Raw genomic sequence first — 19,695 nt, forward strand, 5'->3', positions numbered from 1 at the left:
GCGGAGGCCGGACCGCAGGTGTGCCGGGCGGGCGGAGCCAGCTGGGGCGCGGGGGCGGAGCCGGGGCCGGCAGGTAAGAGCTGCCCCGCGGCGAGCGCCAATGGACCGGATGAAGTGCCGCCGCCTCTGCGCTTTCGGTAATTTCCGGCCCCTCCGGTCTTCATCCCCGAGGGCCCACCCTGGACCCACCTTCGGGCCTGTGGCCGACCTGGGGCGGCCGTGCGGGGCCTCCGGCTCCTCAGCCGGCTCATCCTGCCCCTCGCCCGTGCCTTGCAGATGCGGCCCGGGGCCCCCGGCGGCTCATGCGGGTGGGCCTGGCGCTGATCCTGGTGGGCCACGTGAACCTGCTGCTGGGGGCCGTGCTGCACGGCACCGTCCTGCGGCACGTGGCCAACCCCCGCGGCGCCGTCACCCCGGAGTACACCACCGCCAATGTCATCTCCGTGGGCTCAGGGCTGCTGGTGAGCGCGGCGGGGCAGGGCGGGGAGAGCCGGGGCCGGGGCGCGGGCGGTGGGGGCCGCCTAGCGGCGCGGGCCTCAGGTTTCGTTTCTTCCAGAGCGTTTCTTTGGGACTTGTGGCCCTTTTGGCGTCCAGGAATCTTTTTCGCCCACGACTGGTGAGGTTTCTGGAACTTTGAGGAGGAGGCCTGGTGGCAGGGAAGCGGGGTGGGGGTGGGAGTGGGGGGCTGATTCAGCTTCGTCTTTAGTGGGAGAGGGAGCCCCAAATAAGAGTAACCGAGGTGTCTGGTCAGTGGGCGAGGCAGCCACCCCCCAGGCTGCTCACCCTGACCTCCTGCCCCTGCCAGCACTGGGCCCTGCTGGCGCTAGCGCTGGTGAACCTTCTCTTGTCTGCTGCCTGCTCCCTGGGCCTCCTCCTCGCTGTGTCCCTCACTGTGGCCAATGGCGGCCGCCGTCTCATTGCCGACTGCCACCCAGGACTGCTGGATCCTTTGGTACCGCTGGACCAGGGGTCTGGACATGCTGACTGCCCCTTTGACCCCACGAAAATCTATGTGAGTCCAGTTCTCTCCCCAGCCTTTTTGCGGTCCACAGAGCCTAGGTACTGCCCTTTAATCGCCAGCATTTGCCACTCCTGCCCGGCTTCCTCTTCTTGTCTCCCGCCCTTCCTTCACCTTTTAGGACACAGCCTTGGCTCTCTGGATCCCTTCTGTGTTCATGTCTGCAGCCGAGGCTGCTCTCTCTGCTTACTGCTGTGTGGCTGCGCTCACCCTGCGTGGGGTAGGGCCCTGTAGGAAGGATGGGCTGCAGGAGCAGGTAAGGAAGATGAACAGCAAGGGTTCATTCAACACAAGACTGTGTGGAAGAGACTGGATGGTACAGCTGAGGGCTGGAGCACTAACCCTGCCCTCTTCTGTAGCTGGAGGAGCTGACAGAGTTTGAATTTCCTAAACGTAAATGGCAGGAAAATGTGCAGCTACTGGACCAAACGCGAGACATCCGGACCTCACAGAAAAGTTGGGTTTAGGGCCAGGTAATGGGCCAGGAGGACTGTGGCCTGGGAGAGGGCAGTGGTAGGGAGCACGCCCTTTTGGGTTGAGTCCTTTGCTATGCTGCTGGCCCTCTGACCAGGCTCTCCCTTCTGTCAAGCAGGTGCAGGTCCGAAGGCTCTGTCCACAAGGGTTTTCCACTGACCCCTAGGATATGTTTATATAGTAACAACTGTAATAAAAGGATGTCTCTTCTATTTGATTATGTTTCCTTTTGGGGGAAAGGGGTGCTGGGCTAGTGCTGGGGGTGACCTTGTTCAAAGAATACAGTGGTCTCGGTTACTTACAAGACTTTAATGAAGGATGGAACCTACTGACTCTCCCAGTTACTGGAAAGAGAAGCTGGTGCTGGGCAGCCCCCCGCACCACTGACTGATGAACTTCAGCACGTCTTGGCACACGGGGCTGTGGGAGGTCTGTGAGCAAACAAGAGCATGAGAGGGACTCAGCAGTACTGGGAAGAACATTCCCGATATAAGGAAAACCAGCTCCATCTCAGTGTGGGGAGCAGGCTGTGGGGCCTGCACCTGCCTTCTTAACAGTCCACCCCGCTCCCAACACCACCCCAGTGGTTGGTGCTGGTTGGCCTTCAGTGTTGTTCTCCCTGCCCTCTTCCCTCAAGCCTTCCTCTCTAACCTTGATAGCCATAAGGAACTTGTTCCAGTTCTTCTTGTTAGCTGCCTTCCCTGGCCGCTTAAATTCAATTTTGTTCCTCAGAATGGGGTATCCTGGGGGTTGGAGGGAGAGAAAAAGATGAATTGGAGTATGAGAGGGATTGAGAGGGAATAACAAAGAGCAAAGTGAGGGATAGAAAGTAGGATGTTTTTGTCTTCTGCATCCTTTACTGATCACAGCAAAACAGTCTCTTGATCCTGCTGTTTCCCTCTCCTTTCCACCCAGCACAGAATATGGTGCTCTAGCATTCTATACCTGTAATGAGGCAGGGCAGGGCCCGAACCCCAGTGCTGGCCGCCACCAGGGAAGCCTCGTAGGCCCCACGCTCATCCCGAGGTAGAACCTGCTCCAGCCGCTGGTCCATTGAGACCGTGAGCACCCAGTCTCGAACCTCTTCTCGCTGAGCCTCCTGGGAAGGACAGAGCAGCTTCACACAGGGCAGGGCAAGTGGAGGGTGGTAAGGAAGGGGTTTGCTAAGCTGTCATCCCATGTACCATCTTTCACCCACAAATGAAACTCCTTGCGTTGGCAGCCAGTTGCAGCCTTAGCTTTTTCCTCTGCTGCTACTTTCACTGAAGGAATAGTGAGGGCTGGGGCCCTTCCAAAGACATTGCTGACTGACGCCATTAGAGTGTTGGGAGGACCATCCTTAAGAGTGTCCTCCCTTCCAGTGAGGACTCCTGCTTGTGAGGCCTCCTGTTTCTGTGCCCTTACCGGGACGTGCTGCTTGGCTGGGAGTGGCACCTCAAAGGGAATGTCTGTGTCCTGAAAGTCAGAGTGGTCAAGGGCGTCCAGGGTCCCTTCTTCAATTGCCTATGGCAGAGCAGGCAGCCATGAGATGGGCACAGCTTGTGACAGGCCAAACCTTGCAACTTCTGGGCACAACTGCCCTACTCACATCAGTCAGATCCAAAAAGCGGTTGAGGAAGATGAAGGCCATGTTCTCCCAGCCAACTGCCTGCAACAGAGAAATGCTGCCAGTAGGAGTGAGCAGCTGGCCTTGGCGGTTGTTTTTCCAGGATGCAGGGGGCAGAATCCAGGAAGATGGAGGAAAATGGTATCTTCCACGACATCAGGCCCACACTCAGCTCTGCTCTAACTTGAGCAGCTGGGACAGTCTACCTTCCAACTTTTACTTCCTTCTCTCAGCCCCACCCTTGGTTGGCCCCATTGCTCACCTTGGCAGCAATGCCTGCTTCATAGAAGGCCTTATCTGCAGGTAGTAGTTGGGTGTGACGCAAGAGTGAAACAGAAAGCTTGGCAGCTACAGTTTCCTGTGAATTAAAGTCAAAGCATTACGATTCTGGCACTGTAGTGACTGACCTACCAGACCAATGATCTTATAACTAAAGCAGCCATGGAACCAGAAGATCAACGATCAATATTAAATTGCTCTGGGTCATGCTCTGAGTTTTTTTCATTTGCACAAGAGAACTGGGCCTAGATTATTTCCTCCCACCTCTAGAATTCCATCATCCAACTACAGTAACTCAATATAGTATCATGAATAAGCTAAAAGTATGTATCTATTATAAGAGGTCAATGCAGAAATCATGGAATTGGAATGTTTGAGCATAACGAGGCTGGAGCTGTGTGGGCACAGAGGCCTAAGACAGTCAAAGGGATACAGAAAGGAAACCATCTCAGCAAGGGCTAAAGATTTCTTTAAATGGAAGAGAGACTAGGAGAGAAGTGGGCCAAGCTTGAGAGTGTCCTGAACTTGCATTCATTCAGCTTCAGCCATTTGAAGCTGAGTGCCCCTCCCTGCTCCATCTCACCAGCTCTTTGACGCTCTGGGCTGCAGAGCGGGTGGCGTAGTAATGAGCAATCAACAGCATGGTCTCAAACTCCTCGTGGGCTGGAGAGTTGGCCTCACTGGACTTCACCAGGTTTTCACACTAGAGTGGGAAGAGCACACAGCCTGGGTCGGGGATCAGAGGAGTGCCAGGGACAGAGTGGTCAATAGTCAGCCATCTGGAGAGAGGAAGGTAGAGCCCGAGGGTGAAGGATTCTGGGTGTGAAAGGAGAGATGAGGGCAGGGCCAGGCGGACTGAGCAGCCTTCCCGCTCTGCTGTCCACCCGGCTTCCTCACCAGGTTGAAGAGGACGTCCCGGAGGTCAGCCCAGTTGTGATAGGCCTCAGCACTGTTGGTCCCAGGAGAGCTCACCACGTCAGTGAAGATCCTTTTGTAGATGTTGAAGTTCTGGAGGTGGAGGGGGAAGGGGAGTTGAGCAAGAGGAATACAACTACAAGAGAAAGTCAGGGGAAGTGGGGCCAAAGAGGAAAACTGGGCTGGAAATGGCATGTGGAGGAGCTATGGGACGCTGCTGGAGAAAGTGCTGTTTTTCAGGGAAGAGAAAGGAGGGTAAGAAAACACCCATTTCTTCCTAACTGGTGCTCTGTGGGTGTGGGCAGATGTGTGACTGTGAATGCACAGTCACAGTGTTAACGGCATAACACCCGGAGAGCTGTGATGCTCAGACAGGAGAGGGGTGTTCACACTCTGGAGGAAGTTAGTCAGGCCCTCGAGGTGTGTGCAGGGCTCTGCTCTGAAAGACTGTTCCTTGTGTTAGCTGTACAGTTCAGAAGAGCCTAGGCAGAGTCTCTGGGCATGATGCTTTCTAACTAAGGAACCCTTTGAAAGACAGATCCTGAGTGGGGTGAGCAGTTGTCGAGGAGAAGGTAAGAATTTCTTTGGGGAAACATTCACCCTGAGGAGCAGGCTGGTACCTGTGGGTTAGCAGGGGCTCCATGCTGCACGTACAGGGCCAGTGCCTGGGCATAGCCACCCTCCCGGATCAGGTGAGTTGCATATAATGCCACGTATTTGTGCAGAATCTTGTAGTTCTGTTTGAGGGGTGCAGGAAAAGCAGGGGGAGGCTGGGGTCAAACCAGGCTGTGAGGGTGGGGTCATGACTTGAGGCCATGGATTTGTTTAGGAGGCGAAGGGCATGTGCATGCCAGGCCCAGCTAGGCCTCTGACCCAATGTCAGAGCGTGAAGACTGAGCTCTCAGATGCTGATTAGGGATCTTTGGGGTTTGGGCTTTGGAGGAAGAGAGAGACACTCTCTGGGACAGGTGGGGAATCAGAGGAAATACCCAGAGGGGCTGGCGTGGGAGGAAGGGACCAGTACCTGCTTGGTGGCTGTTTCAATGCACTTGTCCCACTGGCCCTGCTCCACATACAGGTCCAAAGCAGCCACGACGTCCACACCCACTAGCTACGGACCAGTTAAAAAGACAGAGTTACACGAGGGAAGAAGAGGGAAAGAGTCTCTGAGCCTCCCTGTGCTCGCCTCCTGCTGCCTATGCCAGTCTCACCGAGTCCACTTTGCCCTGGCTCTTGAGGAACTCTTTATAACACTGGTCCACATAGTCTTCATACCTGTGAAGGCACGCAGAAAGCTCACACATCAAAGCGCTAGAAGCACACCCGTCCCATGAGAACTTCCTCTCAGCCTTTACAAAAGGAAGTAAAAGAATTTCTAGTGAGAAGGGGTCATGAGCTTACCGGGGATCTAGCTCCTTAGCGACACGCTTGGCCTTGTTCCATTCCTCACCCTCAATGAAAGCATCGATCGCTTCCTTGACAAGGTCCAGGTTCAGATAGAGCTCTGCAGCCTGCACAGGGGAAAATCTGAGACTGGAGATGTCTCTCTCTCCTTCTTCCCCCCTCTCCCTCCTGGGAACTCTGGGAACTCTGGGGAAACAAGTGCATGCTGAGCCTGCCAGGAGACCACCCCCCGCCCCCGACTTCACATGGCTTCTACCCATCTCTGTGGAATCTATTTCTGCTCTGTCTCAGCGCCCTACTTACTGCACTGTGCTTTCCAATTCCAATCAGCTGGGGTCCCACAGCCCGAACTACTTCCAGACTGCGTGGGGGAGGTAGAAACTTGATGGAGAGTTCAGCTGCCTGAGTGGTTGAACAGAAGATAGAAGTGGGCAGAGAGACAAATACTGCCCAGGGGTCCTTGACCTGCTCTATTTTTACCTCCAGATGCCAACTTTCTTGCCTTCTCCCTCACCTTCCACCCTGTGGGGCAAATCCTGCCTCATGGTCCATCAGAGCTTTTACATGACCATCAGAGGACCTAACTGTTCCTCTCAGCTCTTCCTCTTTCAGACACTCACTGCTGCCTGAGAGCACTGCATTTGGTTCTGTCACCTTTGACAAACTGGTTTCTCAAGGTCTTTGTCACAAACAGAACCCTGGTAGCATGGTGTAGAGAAAAAACCCCTAAAGCAGAAGCCCAGGACATTCTGCAACTATTTGTGTTGGGCATTTCTGAGTTTCAGTTTCTTCATCCATCAGAGTGATGGTTGGTCTAGATTCGTACTGTCCAGAACAGCAGCCAGAGTCACATGTGGCTAGTCCTGAGATGTGCTCTAACCTTATATATTTCAAAGACTTAGTATGAAAAGAGGAATGTAGACAATCTCGAATAGATTTTTACATTGATTTTGCCTTGAAATATTGATAATAGTTTTGGTATAATAGGTTAAGCAGAATATAATTATTTTCACCTTTTTCTTTACACTTATTTGAGTGTGGCTACTAGAAAATTTTAAAATTACATATATGACTTAGACCTTTGTGACCTGCATTGTATATCTACTGGACAGTGTTGGTCTAGATGATTTTGGAGACCCCTTTCAACCCTAAAACTCAGTAATTCTACAAATCCAAGTGTTCCATGAAGCTCACTCTGTTTCTGCTGTGATGCTGACATCCTCACCAGATTTTAACTTCCACAGAGTCCACTTCAGCTATAGTCTATGTGCATCCTCCTGGTCTTTCCCCACCTATTCTTGCCTTTCTTCTTTACCTGCCAAACCCTTCAAGGCTTAAAGTGCTCCCATCCAGAAAGCCCACTCTCTGAATAACCTAAAGAAGGTATAGTCATGCACAGACCTGGGTAAACAATGCCCTAGAGTAAGGTACAGCAGATGCTTCCGTTCAGTTCAGTTGCTCAGTCAAGTCTGACTCTGCAACCCCATGGACTGCAGCACACCAGGCTTCCCTGTCCTTCACCAACTCCCAGAGCTTGCTCAAACTCATGTGCATCGTGTCAGTGAATCAGTCAGTGCATCCCCTCCTCCCACCTTCAATCTTTCCTAGCATCAGGATCTTTTCAAATGAGTCAGTTCTTTGTATCTGGTGGCCAAAGTATTGGAGTTTCAGCTTCAGCATCAGTCCTTCCAATGAATATTCACCACTGATTTCCTTTAGGATTGACTGGTTGGATCTCCTTGCAGTCCAAGGGACTCTCAAGAGTCTTCTCCAACACCACAGTTCAAAAGCATCAAAGAAAGTTCAAAAGCTTTCTTTATAGTCCAACTCTCACATCCATACATGACTACTGGAAAAACCATAGCTTTGACTAGATGGACCTTTGTTGGCAAAGTAATGTCTCTGCTTTTTAATATGCTGTCTAGGTTGGTCATAGCTTTTCTTCCAAGGAGCAAGCATCTTTTAATTTCATGGCTGCAGTGATTTTGGAGCCCCTAAAAATAAAGTCTGTCACTGTTTCCATTGTTTCTCCATCTATTTGCTATGAAGTGATGGGACCGGATGCCATGATCTTAGTTTTCTGAATGTTGAGTTTTAGCCAGCTTTTTCACTCTCTTCTTTACTTTCATCAAGAGGCTCTTTAGTTCTTCTTCGCTTTCTGCCATAAGGGTGGTGTCATCTGTATATCTGAGGTTATTGCTATTTCTCTCAGCAATCTTGATTCCAGCTTGCAGATGCTTAATACCTGAAAAAACTTGCTAAACTCTCATAACCAACCTCAGTCCTTTCTACTTCCTTCCCCTCCAACTTCAAGGGGCTATTCAGTGACAAGGCCTCACAAACCTTTGGGAAATTCTGCAGGGGCATCTGCACAACAACGTTTTATTCAGGGGCTGATCAGTCTCACCCCTTCATAACTTCTAATACCCTATTTCCCTGCATCTGAGGCACATGACTAAAATATACATGTATCCCCATCACAAAGACCCTAAGAATCCATCTTAGAATTGATGAAACATACTAGCTTGGCTTAATCTGCCAGAGGCTTAATCTGCTGAATGGAGGAGGGACCTCTGCTTTTTCACAGCCTCCATCTGGCCCAGTTTCAGGATCTGGATTTACCATTCCAACTCAGGCCCTAGGCCTATTCTTCCCTCACAAGGCCTCCCTGACCCCTCCAGGCCACAGAGATCTCACCCTTCTCTGAACTCTACTTGAACTTCACTAGTGAACTTCCGTCTTCACTAAGCTGCAATATTAACCAACTGAGCCACGTGTTAGTCTACCTTCCCCCAATTTCTGTCTCTCTGGGTTCTGTCTTATATCCCTTTTTATAGCCTTCATAGATTCTGATCTAGCATCCATCAGGCACTCAAGTCTGAGAAGGAATGCTGGGTGTGAATGGAGGCGGGGAGCAGAGCCCGGCGGGTGTGGCACCTCACCTTCAGCCAGCACTTCTCCACCAGGCTGCTGCTTCCTGCGTCCCGCACTTTGAGGTAGCAGTCGACTGCACGGCTGTACTCTCCAGCCTGTTCCCACTGTCGAGCCTGTTCCACCAGACCCTCCATGCCCCTGTGTGGATGAGAGCCCTTGTGACCAGGACAGGGGCGGGGCAGTGTGGCTGAGCCTGTGTGCACGTTCTGACCCACCCCCAGTCTTGCCAACATTTCCTGGTACTCTGGCTTCATATCTGGCTCCCTTCTTTCCTGGTCCCCTGGCTTCATAGCTGGCCCCCTTCTTTCCTGGAGCCCTGGCTTCATACCTGGCCCCCTTCTTGGTAGCTTCCCGTTCATACTCTTCCTGCAGTGCCTCCAGCTGGCCGGGCACGTAGTCCTTGCAAATCCGCAGGGCATCACTCCATAGTCCAGCCTCCTGCTCAGATTTCCAGGTATCAGGATAGCATGACAGCTTCCCACTGCACACAGGCCCACCACTATAGCCCGCTGGTCCCTGGGTCCTTGGACCTCTTTTCCTCCTTCTCTCTGCTCCTCCCCCTCCCCTAGGGTTAACCTTCTCAAAACCAGGGTTCAGTATAGTGCTCTATGGGCTCTCCTACCTCTCACCCTCCCTCATGGGATTCTTCCCCTGAATCTGCTGCCCCACCTTATAGTAATTGAGGGCCAGGCCTGGTCTCTGGGCCCGAAGCAGCAGCCCTTCTGCTTTCTGGAAGTCCTTCTCCTCCAAGGCCCCCCGAGCCTGCCCCACGAGCACCTCGGCGACACTGTCAGGGTCATGGGCCTCGGCCACACGCTGAGCTGCCTCCCAGTCCTGGTTATGGACAAACCTGTTCCCAGATGAGGACAGAGAGGAGACTGAGTATAGGACTGAGGCCTCAGTGATGAGAGGCAAACCACCGTGTCACTGAGGGGGGATAAGAATTATTGGTAGTAGGTTTAGATGAAGGTGAAAATGACAATGAGCGGTCCTGGGGCTGAGTCTGGGCGGACAGGATTAGGGAATTTATGGGGTAACTCACATGAGGACTGCTTCCTTGGGTTTACCGGCCTTGATAAATTCAGCTTCAGCCTCTTCAAATTTTCCCTAGAGGGAGAGGGAAACAGCCATACACGACGAGAAGGAGACTGGCACCCCAGGCAGCCGTGAGACAGAAGGTCTGGATGCCTGGCAGCAGTGGACCAGGGCATGGGAAGGAGGGCTCTGTGGTCAGAGTCAAAAGCAATGGGGAAGAACCACATCCATACCTCATCCTCCAGGTACATAGCGTATCGGAGATGGATCTCAGGGGTTTTGTGCTTGAGGGCCAGCCGAGAGAGTTCAAAAGCAAATTCAAAGGAGCTGAAATGGGAGGTGCAAACAAGGTTTGTCTACACTATACTTCCTTTTATAAGAGAAGAGAAACAGAGGGCAAGGATTGAGGGGAAGAAAAGGGACAGATTTTAAAAAATCAATGAAAAAAAAAAATCAATGAAATGATAAGAGAAGCATAGCACTATACCAACAGGCAGGAAGGACCCCTGGTGCTTCCACCACCTCCCAGAGCCACAGCTGCACTAGCAGGAAAATAATCTTCCCGAAACAAGTAAAATCACCCATAGCAATTTGACTCATTGCAGGATTCCTACTGGTGTTCTTAACATTTGCTTAAGAAAACCTCACTTTTGGGCAGAAGTCTTGAGTAGATGTTTTCCAAAAGAGGATATACAGATGGCTAACATGAAAACATGGAGATGCTTAACAGCAGTAATCATCAGAGAAGTGCAAGTCAAAACCACAATGAGATAACAACTCACATCTGTCAGAATGGCTATCATCAAAAAAGATCTACAAGTAACAAATGCTGGTGAGGATGTGGAGAGAAGGGAACCCTTATGCAATGTTGGTGGGAAGGTAATTTGGTGTAGCCACTATGGAAAACAGTTTGGAGGTTCCTCAAAAAACTGAAAAACAGAACTACCATAAGATCCAACAATTATACTCCTGGGTATATAGCTGAAGAAAACAAAAACACTAAAGATACAGGAACCCCAATGTTCATAGTAACATTATTTACAATAGCCAAGATATGGAAGCCACCAAGTGTCCATCAACAGATAAACTAATAAAGAAGATGTCACACACACATAAATATTACTCAGTAATACAAAATGAAATTTTGCCATTTCCAACAACATGGATGGACCAGGAGGGTATTATGCGTAGTAAAATAAGTCAGACAAAGACAAATACTATAGGTTATTACTTATATATGAAATCTAAAAAATGAAACAAACATGAATATAACAAAAACAGAAACAGACTCACAGATATAGAGAACAAACCAGTAGTTACCAGTGGGGAGAGGAAAAGGGGAAAGGGCAAGATGGGGATAGGAGATTAAAAGGTATAAACTATTCGGTATAAATAAACTACAAGGATACATTACACAGCACAGGGAATACAGCCAATGTTTTATAATAACCTTAAATGGAGTGTAATCTATAAAAAATATTGAATCACCATGTTGGACACCTGAAACTAATACTATAAATCAACTACACTGCAGAAAATTAATAATTTAACTTAATTTAAAAAAAAAGCTCATTTTGCATTTAATGGAATCACATTTCCACTGTGTATGTATGTGCTTAGTTGCTCAGTCATGTCCAACTCTTTCTGACCCTATAGACTAAAGCCCACCAGGCTCTTCTCTGTCCATGAGATTCTCCAGGCAAGAATACTGGAGTAGGTTGCCATTTTCTTCTCCAGGGGAATCTTCCCAACTCAGGGATCAAAACCAAGTCTCCGGCATTGCAGGTAGACTCTTTACCATCTGAGCCACTGGAGAGACCCACACTTTACTCACATCACACATTACTCAGCAGTAAATTACTGGCTTAGAGCATTTTAGCTTTAAAAATTGTTCTCTTTCCCTCTTTCTCCTTAGAACAGCCAAAGATTAAACACCCTTCTGAGCCCCCAGGGGAACAGGAGCAGAATTACTAATTCATTCTTGCCTCTCTATCAAGCTCTTCCAAGGATCTCTCCTTACCACATTTCTTCACTCTTGCTTTAGCCTCTAGAAATGCTTTTCAGTTATACAACAATTTTCTTTCTCTATATAGAGGCTGTCTGGAATGGGGCCCCCAGAGAGAAGGCTTGGGGCCTCACCAGTTGTCAGCAGCATGGTCAATAGCAGCTTCCAGGAGTCCCAGCTTGTTGAGCAATCTAACAGCAGCCTCTCCTCCTAGGCTCTTGGCCCACAGATAGGCCACGTGTTTGTGGGCATTAACTCCTCCATGAGCCTTGGCCACCTGAAAGGCAAAGCCCCTTGGCAACCCTCCGATACAGGGGTACATGGCTGCTCCCTTATCATCACTTACTTGACCTCAGCTTGGAAAAAGATCAGGTACCCCCCAGAGCAGTAGGAAGAGGGCTAAATTTCAGCCCTATTCACCTGATTAGGGTCCAAGGATGGATTTCAGGTCATTCATAAACCATTAAAATTGTATGTGAAATTTTGTGTGTAGGTGTGGACTTTTTTCAAACATACCCATGACCAGTTTAAAATTAGATAGTTACTTGAGCGTGGGAAAGCAGGATGGATGGACTCTGTACATCCTTACCCAGTAAGGGGAAGACCTCCTTACCCGGTAAGCCTCTTCCCAAAGCCCATTGGACCGGTACATATTCACTGTCGCCTTCCACTCCTGGGCCTCAAGGTAGTGATACTCAGCCTCCTGGAGTCGGCCTTCAGCCTCCAGCTCCTGGGGAGGGAGAGGCAAGTCAGGATGGGGAGGGGGCAGATGGAGCTGCTTTGGGGGAGAGATGGGCAGCAGCAGGAGAAGGGCTCACCTTGCCCAGATGCAGGTGTGTGTCGCTGAGGAGATCTGGGTGGTGCTTCCCTACCAAGCGGATCATATCATCATACAGCTTGTGCTTTTTGAACATGCTGATGGCGAGGTCAGGCTCTTCCACGGTCACATATAGCCTGGGGACAGGAGAAACACCTGTGGCCTCCTAGACCCAGATTCCTGCTGTGAGAGTCATTCCTAAGGGATCCTGTCCCTGCCTTCTGGGCAGAGGGCTCGTATCTGCAGACCCAGCCCTCAAGCCCTGTCTCCCGCTACACCTCCCCTGGGGCCACAGCTCACCTCTCGGCCTCTCGGTACTTGCCCTGTGTCTCCATCTCCTGAGCTTGAGTGATGTACAGCACCGAGACGTCTTCTGGTCTCATGCACTTCATGGCCAGCTGTGCAGACACACAGGGTCAGGGCAGCCTCAGGCACTAATTCCCAAGGGAAGCAGAGGGCAACACAGAGCGGACAGGGAAGTGGGGTTTCTTCAAGGAAGCCTGTGTTCACAGGAACTCTGAACTTTCCCAATAAGCACAGGAGTTCGTTTACTGCCACTCTCCTACTCAGCTCAGGGATCCCAAACCCATAAGGAGCAGAGTAAGAACTACATTCTGCTAAGGCAGGAGGGTCAGAGATGCCCTGTGCTGGGTGGGGGCACCCAATCCCACTAACTTACTCCTACTGCACCCACTGGGCTCTGGGAGCACGAACGAGAACAGTTACCAGTGTGACTAGAGCTCCAGCAGAGGTATTTCAGATTCCCAGCTCCCAAGGCCATCTGCTCTCTTCAGAATTGCAGGTTTGGGAACTAGAGCCTCTCATGATCCTTGCCTTTCCTTTTGGCTAGGCATCAGTTACCCAGACTGTACTTTGGTACTCTTCCTCAGCTTTCAGGGAGCCCAGTGAAGCGGGGAGATTGGCGACTAGGGGAAGGGACAACACGGCCATGAAGGAGACATTCTCTTCTCATGAATGTCACCCGTTGCCCACCTTGTGGGCTTGCTCCCAGCGGCCGGCCTGGGTGTACATGTCTATGGCGTCTTTTGTCCGGTCTCCCTTAGTGTAGAGCTCTTCTGCAATCTGTGGATGAGACAGGGAGAGGCAAAAGATCAGAGTGACAGAGTGAAAGCAGCCTGGAGGAGGAAAGAACAAACCTCAGCTGGGAGGGAGCAGAACCTGGGACTCCATTAGCGTACAGTCAGAGAGAAGACAGGGTGACTGTAGGTGTCTCAGGCTTTCTTCTGTTTCGATAAAAGACCAGCCCCAAACAGTATGAGGACAATACAGTGGGAGTTTAAGATTACTTTGCCAACAAAGGTCTGTCTGGTCAAAGCTATGGTTTTTCCAGTAGTCACATATGGATGTGAGAGTTGGACTATAAAGAAAGCTGAGCACCAGATAATTGATGCTTTTGAACTGTGGTGTTGGAGAAGACTCTTGAGTCCCTTGGACTGCAAGGAGATCCAACCAGTCAATCCTAAAGGAAATCAGTGGTGAATATTCATTGGAAGGACTGATGCTGAAGCTGAAACTCAAATACTTTAGCCACCTGATGCAAGGAACTGACTCATTGGAAAAGACCCTGATGCTGGGAAAGATTGAAGGCAGGAGGAGAAGGGGATGAGATGGTTGGATGGCATCACCGACTTAATGGACAGGAGTTTGAGTAAACTCCGGGAGTTGGTGATGGACAGGGAGGTCTGGCGTGCTGCAGTCCATGGGGCTGCAAAGAGTTGGACGCGACTGCGCAGCTGAACTGAACTTAAGATGGCTTCATGTTTTTGCAGTCCATGACGATTCTATACTGTAAATATGTTGGCGATATGCTTTTTTTTTAATTTTAAATAATTTTATTGAGGTATAGTTAATCTACAATGTTAATTTCTGCTTCAGTTTTATATATACATATTTTTATTATATATATTATGTTATTATATTTATATTATATATATATTCTTTTCCATTATGGTTTATTACAGGATACTGAATATAGTTCCCTGTGCTATACAATAGGACCTTGTTTATCCATCCTATATATAATAGTTTGCATCTGCTAATGTTGGAAGTTACTCTTGAAGCATCTCTCATGCTAGAGACCTGGTTTATATGTCTGGGAGAGGGTTCTGTGTCATGTCAGAATGAAACGGTGGTGTGTTTCATTTACGGTGGTAACACTGTTGGGCCCCAGTAAGAAGGATCTGGTGAGGTGGCCCCCACTCCCTCTTTTGGGCTCTCTCCTCATCCTCCTGTACTGTACTGCTTCATGCTGCAGAAAGGGGCTGTCCCTCACCTCATACTCCTGCAGAGATGCATAGTGTTGGGCCACGCGAGGATAGTATTTGGACGCAGTGTTCCGGTCCTGCAGATCTAATATATAAATTGCTTTCTTCCACTGGCGGGCACCCAGGGCAGCCTCAATTGCCTTAATGGAGCACCTGGCGTAGTTGGAAAAGGGGTAAATGTGTATGGGGAAAGAGGAAAATGGATGGAAGTAGAGATACCTCAAGCATACTCCAACCCACATTCGGAGATTTCCCTTGTTTTAGTAAGGCCTTGGTGCCCTTGCCTGTCCCATCACCTCTCACCTCATGTCCAAATGCCCTTTGCACCCCTGGACCACCACACCTGGCTTCGATGTAGTGATTAATGGCTGCGTCGAGCTGCTTCTGCTGCACCAAGTGGTCCCCCCACGCCTCCTCTAGTCTCACCACTTCTGCTGGGAAGGCCACCCGAGCTAGCTCCACCGCTGCCAGAGACAGAGAGGGCACTCAGCACAGGCTCCAGGCACAGAGAGGCAGAGAAGTGAGGCGTGGAGTACAAGGGAAGGGTGGAGGGATGGGGGATCCCTGAAGCCAGGTGTCAGGGGACTGCTGGGGCAGGAGTCCACAACACTGTGGAGTGGCCAGTACCTTTCATGAATGCGCTGCCTTTACAGTAGCACTCCAGGGCCCGCTGTGGATTTCGTATCTTCTCAAAGAGATCACCTGCCTGTTAACACATCCCATGTTACTTCAAAGATACCCCTACTACACAAAAATCAACTGTCAGACCCCCAAGGCGGGGGATTCAGCCAGCGGTCAGGGAGGGCTGTGCACTCCAAGACGCCGCTGGGTAGGAGAGGACTCTGGGCTCTGGGGGCTAAGGGATGGGAACTGGGAGCCAGGGTACCCGTTCATACAGCTCGCCCTTGATCAGGGCAGCGGTGATGTGCTCCACCAGCTCCGTGTTAGCCAGCAGTTCCTCCCGGTTCAGCACCAGCCGAGCAGCCTTGGCGGGGAGCCCAGCTTTGAGGTAGAGGCTGATGGCTGCTAGCCCATCCCCTTGGCTCTCTTGAAGTTCGCCTGCCCGCTCCTCTTGCTGTGTGTCCATCAGCCACTGGTAGTAACCCCGGCGCAGCTTCTCTAGGGCCGGGTGCCCCTGACATGCAGCAGAAGAGAATCAGGAGTCACACCCCTCCTTCCTGCCCTGCTGCTTCCCATCATAACTGTAACAGCCGAAATCCTCCCAGTCACCAGCAGCCCAACTCCCCGCACTATGACACTGTTCCAGCTCCTGCAGCCCCTTGACAAGAAGGGTTTCTGATACTGGTGGGCCCTAGTTCTGAACAACTGTGGGGAAGACAGAACTGGTACCTTGGCCTCAGCCACAGCGATACATTCATCCCAGCGGTGTAGCTCCTGGTACATGTCCATGGCCTCCTCAACGGCATTCTAGGCAGAGGGAGAAGGGACACCAGGAAGACACGAAGATCAGAAATGAGCAAGCTCTCCTCAGCCTGGCTGAGATGCCAGCCTGTGTGGGTTGAAAGCCTCATCTCCTTAGTATGAAACTAAAAGAAGCTTAAACTTCAGGGCACCTTATTTGCACAGGCTCCTTCCAAAGCAACTTTTCTTCAAGAGGGTTCCTCAAACTGAATAAGCTTTGGGCCTCACAAAATTGGGATCTACCTCCATGCACAAGAATTGTGGAGAACAGCAGGAGATGGTAGACTTTCTATGAAGTAAAGAAGTGACTGTCAGAACGAACCCAGAGGAGGAAATTACGGAGCAGTGAAATTCACTGTATAAACCTTTTTAAAGTTTCTCTCCAGGCCTCTGATAGCCCAGCTGATCAGCGCTCATTCTTCCTCTGAGTTTGCCTCACTTTTCTCCCCTCTGATCCCCTCTTCCATCCAGCTACTCTGCTCCTATTACCTGTTCTAAGAAGATCATTTCCGCCAGCTTATAGTTCTTCTCCAGCATGGCTAGTCGTGCTCGGACCTGATAAGAGTCTGTTCCTTCTCCACCCTGTGGAAAAAAACAAGGTTCTGGTTATTCTGTTGGTGCCCAGGAACAATTCTGTCTGTGTAAGAGGAGACAGGAAGGTCAGAGAGATGTGGAGGCTAAAGGCTTAAGAAGCTGAAAACTTGGGGCTTAGAGGCTTGAGGTTTGGCAAACAACTCCAAAATGGCCTGACTTGAAGGTGGCGATGGGGAGGGCAGAGTAGAGGAAATTAGCCATGGCTGGAAAGCTAAGAGTCGTGGGTCTGAGTGCCAAGAGAAATCTCAGCTCAAAAAAGTGAACGAATCAGGAGGAGAATACTTGCATATTCCCGAGACACTTGATCTGCAATCTCATTGGTTTCATGGAGGAACCGAGCTTTTGCAACATGTCCCAAAGCAGAAAAGCACCTAAAGTATGGAAGCAATAACAATAATAATATTATTATAGAATCACCATTAATTCATTGGTTTAGCAGATATATGATGAGCATCTATTATATGCCAGGCACTTGTTCTTGCCACTGGGGACACAAAGGGGTCCACTGGGGACACAAAAACAAAGATGAGGGCCTGGCTCTTAGGGAACTTACTTTCTAGTCGAAACAGATAATTAGTAAACAAATAAACAAAGATTAATTGAAATAATGGAAAATGAAACTAAGGGGACTATTTAAGTTGGTTGTCAGAGAAGGCTTGTTCCAGCAGCTGTCATCTGAGCTGAGACCTGAATCCAAGAAAGAGCATGGCAAGATGGAGAAAAATTACTCCAGACAGAGGGAGAAGTTAGTATAAAGGGCCCAAGGCAAGAGTGAGCCTGGTGTGCTCAAAGGGACAAAGGATGCCTGTGTGGCTGGAGACTAATGGGCAAGCACCTGATATGAGAAGGAAGCGGGGTCAAATCTTGTGGGGCCTTAGGAGTTTGTGTTTTATACAAAGTACAAAAGCAAGAAAATGATTTAATCTAATTTATGTTTTTAAAAAACTACCACAGTTGTTATGGTTGTAAGGATTGTAGGAGTCTAAGTAGCAGTTTCTAATTAAGAATTAAGAGGTTTTTGCACCACTGTATGCAGGAGATGGTGGTCTGTTCTAGGGTGGAGACAGTAGGGTTGAACAAATAAGAGATTTGGGGTATGTTATAAAAACCCTGGATCACTGTCCCTATGACTTGCAGTGAGTCTAGCTCTTGGGGGACGGGATAAAAGGGACCAAGGATGAATCCTTGCCAAAGCCACAGCAGCTGATGTTTAATGAGCACTTCCAGTCTGTGCTCTTTGCACAGATCCTTTCACTAAGTCTCCCCTATCACCGCCACTCTGCCACTCTTCTTTACCATCCTGTAAGGTGAATACTGTTATTATCCTCATTTCATAAAGAAAATGGAGAAGCCAAGGCTTGAGAAGGTTAAGTTAATCTCTCTAAAGTTACACAGTTGGTAAATGGAATCAAGATTTGAAATAGGAGAGTCTGGAGTCCCATGTTTTTCCTGTTAATTACACTCCTATACCATTACTGGAATATACACATCAACACATAGATTGTAGGGTAGGAGCGTTAAACACTTGGAAGCGGCACCTAGTTACAAGATGGGGGAGTGAAAACAATAAAAGACATACTCTTATAGTAAGTCAGAGAAAAACAAATATCATATACTATTGCTTATATGTAGAATCTAGAAAATGGTAGAGATGAACTTATTTGCAAAGCAGAAATAGAGTCTCAGTTGTAGAGAACAAATTTATGGTTACCAAAGGAAGAAGAGGGGATGGGATGAATTGGAAGATTGGGATTGACATATATACACTAGTAATGGATCTAATCTAACAGATAACTAATGAGAGCCCACTGTAGCTCAGCGAACTCTACTCAGTGTTCTGTGGTGACCTAAATGGGAAGGAAATCTAAAAAAGAGGGGATTTATGTATATGTACATGAATACCTGATTCACTTTGCTGTACAGCAAGAAACTAACACAACATTGTAAAGCAACTATAGTCCAATAAAATTTTAAAAAAAAAAAATTTTTTAAATAAATAAAAGCCATACTCTAATACTCTAGGATGGGAGGATGTTTGGAATAACTGCACTGTGGAAGGGTTCTCTGTTGGCATGGGAAGGCAAGAGGTGCCCTAACCCTGGGGAGGAGCAGCCCATGGGGAAGACACTGTGTGGCCATCTCTCCCTCCAAGCTGCCTGGCACCTAGGTTCCAAAGCCCGGCTCACCTCTCAGCAATGTGAAGCTGCTTTGCTTCCAGTGACAGCTTACTCAAGGTTTTCCACATTGCTTCTGTTTCTGGGGTCATTTCCAGAGTTTCTAAGAAGGCTGTGGCCCTGGAGAGGGAAGGAAGCAAAGCACAAGGAATGAGTCCAAGATGAGGAAGACACTAAGGAATATTGGTGATGGGGCAGGAAGAGGATGGGGGAGGCAATTATTTGCCCTTTTTGTCTAATCTCCTCCCAGGACCACCAAGTCCTTTTCAGACATGACTGGTTTTACTACCCACCTCAGGCAGGTCCTCAGACCCAGACTTTCCCACCACCGTGCTGGTTATCAGCCTCATGTCTCACCGGGTGTAGTTGCCATCATCAATGGCTGTTCCAAACTCAATAAGGCCCTCATCCAGGGTGTAGGCAACTGTAGTCACACCTTCGGTCACCATCACCTCTGTCTTTCCCCCATCTCGCTCGAGACCTACAACATCACCCTGTAAAAATTCAATCCCCCCACCCCACCAGAATTCCAGGTAAGTGTTGCCACAGGCTCAACTGCAGAAAAGACCCACCCTCATCCAACCCTACTGCTCACACCCTGAGGGAATGACTGTACTCTCTGTTTTTCTGACACTTCTCTCAGGCAGATAAAAATTTCCCATCTATGGTAATATCCTTGGGTTAAAGTACACCATTCTCCCCCAAACTCCCCTCCCATTTTGGATAATTTCTT

General features: G+C 49.5%; 2 protein-coding genes across 6 annotated transcripts in view; one reads left to right on the forward strand and one right to left on the reverse strand.

Moving 5' to 3' along the window:
* Nucleotides 1-4: 4 nt before the first annotated feature.
* KRTCAP3 (keratinocyte associated protein 3) lies at nt 5-1,704 on the forward strand. 3 transcript variants are annotated; one of them, XM_043917450.1, is made up of 7 exons: nt 5-137; nt 277-461; nt 557-616; nt 806-1,012; nt 1,140-1,274; nt 1,378-1,491; nt 1,608-1,704. In XM_043917450.1, the coding sequence occupies exons 1-6, from the start codon at nt 101-103 to the stop codon at nt 1,483-1,485; spliced, it is 732 nt and encodes a 243-aa protein (XP_043773385.1). In that variant the 5' UTR covers nt 5-100; the 3' UTR covers nt 1,486-1,491; nt 1,608-1,704. The 3 variants fall into 3 exon arrangements, with proteins under 3 accessions (XP_043773385.1, XP_043773384.1, XP_043773383.1); XM_043917449.1 differs by having other exon boundaries at nt 1,611-1,704; XM_043917448.1 differs by having other exon boundaries at nt 1,140-1,704.
* The window catches only part of IFT172 (intraflagellar transport 172), a 35,535-nt gene continuing 16,278 nt past the window's right edge, over nt 439-19,695 (reverse strand). The window contains exons 17-49 of one of the 3 annotated variants that reach the window (XM_043917443.1): nt 19,320-19,456; nt 18,975-19,082; nt 17,075-17,159; nt 16,684-16,776; nt 16,123-16,200; nt 15,659-15,907; nt 15,400-15,478; nt 15,116-15,236; nt 14,781-14,925; nt 13,481-13,570; nt 12,788-12,885; nt 12,489-12,624; nt 12,284-12,400; nt 11,805-11,947; nt 9,899-9,992; nt 9,673-9,737; nt 9,300-9,480; nt 8,959-9,068; nt 8,639-8,768; nt 6,000-6,098; nt 5,694-5,803; nt 5,504-5,567; nt 5,317-5,403; nt 4,913-5,029; nt 4,275-4,385; nt 3,961-4,080; nt 3,361-3,456; nt 3,081-3,140; nt 2,897-2,995; nt 2,438-2,591; nt 2,144-2,235; nt 1,795-1,923; nt 439-646 (exon numbers count right to left, since the gene is read on the reverse strand). In XM_043917443.1, coding sequence (XP_043773378.1) covers nt 1,834-1,923; nt 2,144-2,235; nt 2,438-2,591; nt 2,897-2,995; nt 3,081-3,140; nt 3,361-3,456; nt 3,961-4,080; nt 4,275-4,385; nt 4,913-5,029; nt 5,317-5,403; nt 5,504-5,567; nt 5,694-5,803; nt 6,000-6,098; nt 8,639-8,768; nt 8,959-9,068; nt 9,300-9,480; nt 9,673-9,737; nt 9,899-9,992; nt 11,805-11,947; nt 12,284-12,400; nt 12,489-12,624; nt 12,788-12,885; nt 13,481-13,570; nt 14,781-14,925; nt 15,116-15,236; nt 15,400-15,478; nt 15,659-15,907; nt 16,123-16,200; nt 16,684-16,776; nt 17,075-17,159; nt 18,975-19,082; nt 19,320-19,456 — 3,558 coding nt within the window. In that variant the 3' untranslated portion in view covers nt 439-646; nt 1,795-1,833. Of the gene's footprint in view, nt 647-1,782; nt 1,924-2,143; nt 2,236-2,437; nt 2,592-2,896; nt 2,996-3,080; nt 3,141-3,360; nt 3,457-3,960; nt 4,081-4,274; nt 4,386-4,912; nt 5,030-5,316; nt 5,404-5,503; nt 5,568-5,693; nt 5,804-5,999; nt 6,099-8,638; nt 8,769-8,958; nt 9,069-9,299; nt 9,481-9,672; nt 9,738-9,898; nt 9,993-11,804; nt 11,948-12,283; nt 12,401-12,488; nt 12,625-12,787; nt 12,886-13,480; nt 13,571-14,780; nt 14,926-15,115; nt 15,237-15,399; nt 15,479-15,658; nt 15,908-16,122; nt 16,201-16,683; nt 16,777-17,074; nt 17,160-18,974; nt 19,083-19,319; nt 19,457-19,695 lie in introns of those variants that run through there. The other 2 variants (XM_043917442.1, XM_043917444.1) reach the window with 2 other exon arrangements.

This window comes from Cervus elaphus, chromosome 11 (genome assembly GCF_910594005.1).
Source record: "Cervus elaphus chromosome 11, mCerEla1.1, whole genome shotgun sequence".
Taxonomy (NCBI): Eukaryota; Metazoa; Chordata; class Mammalia; order Artiodactyla; family Cervidae; genus Cervus; species Cervus elaphus.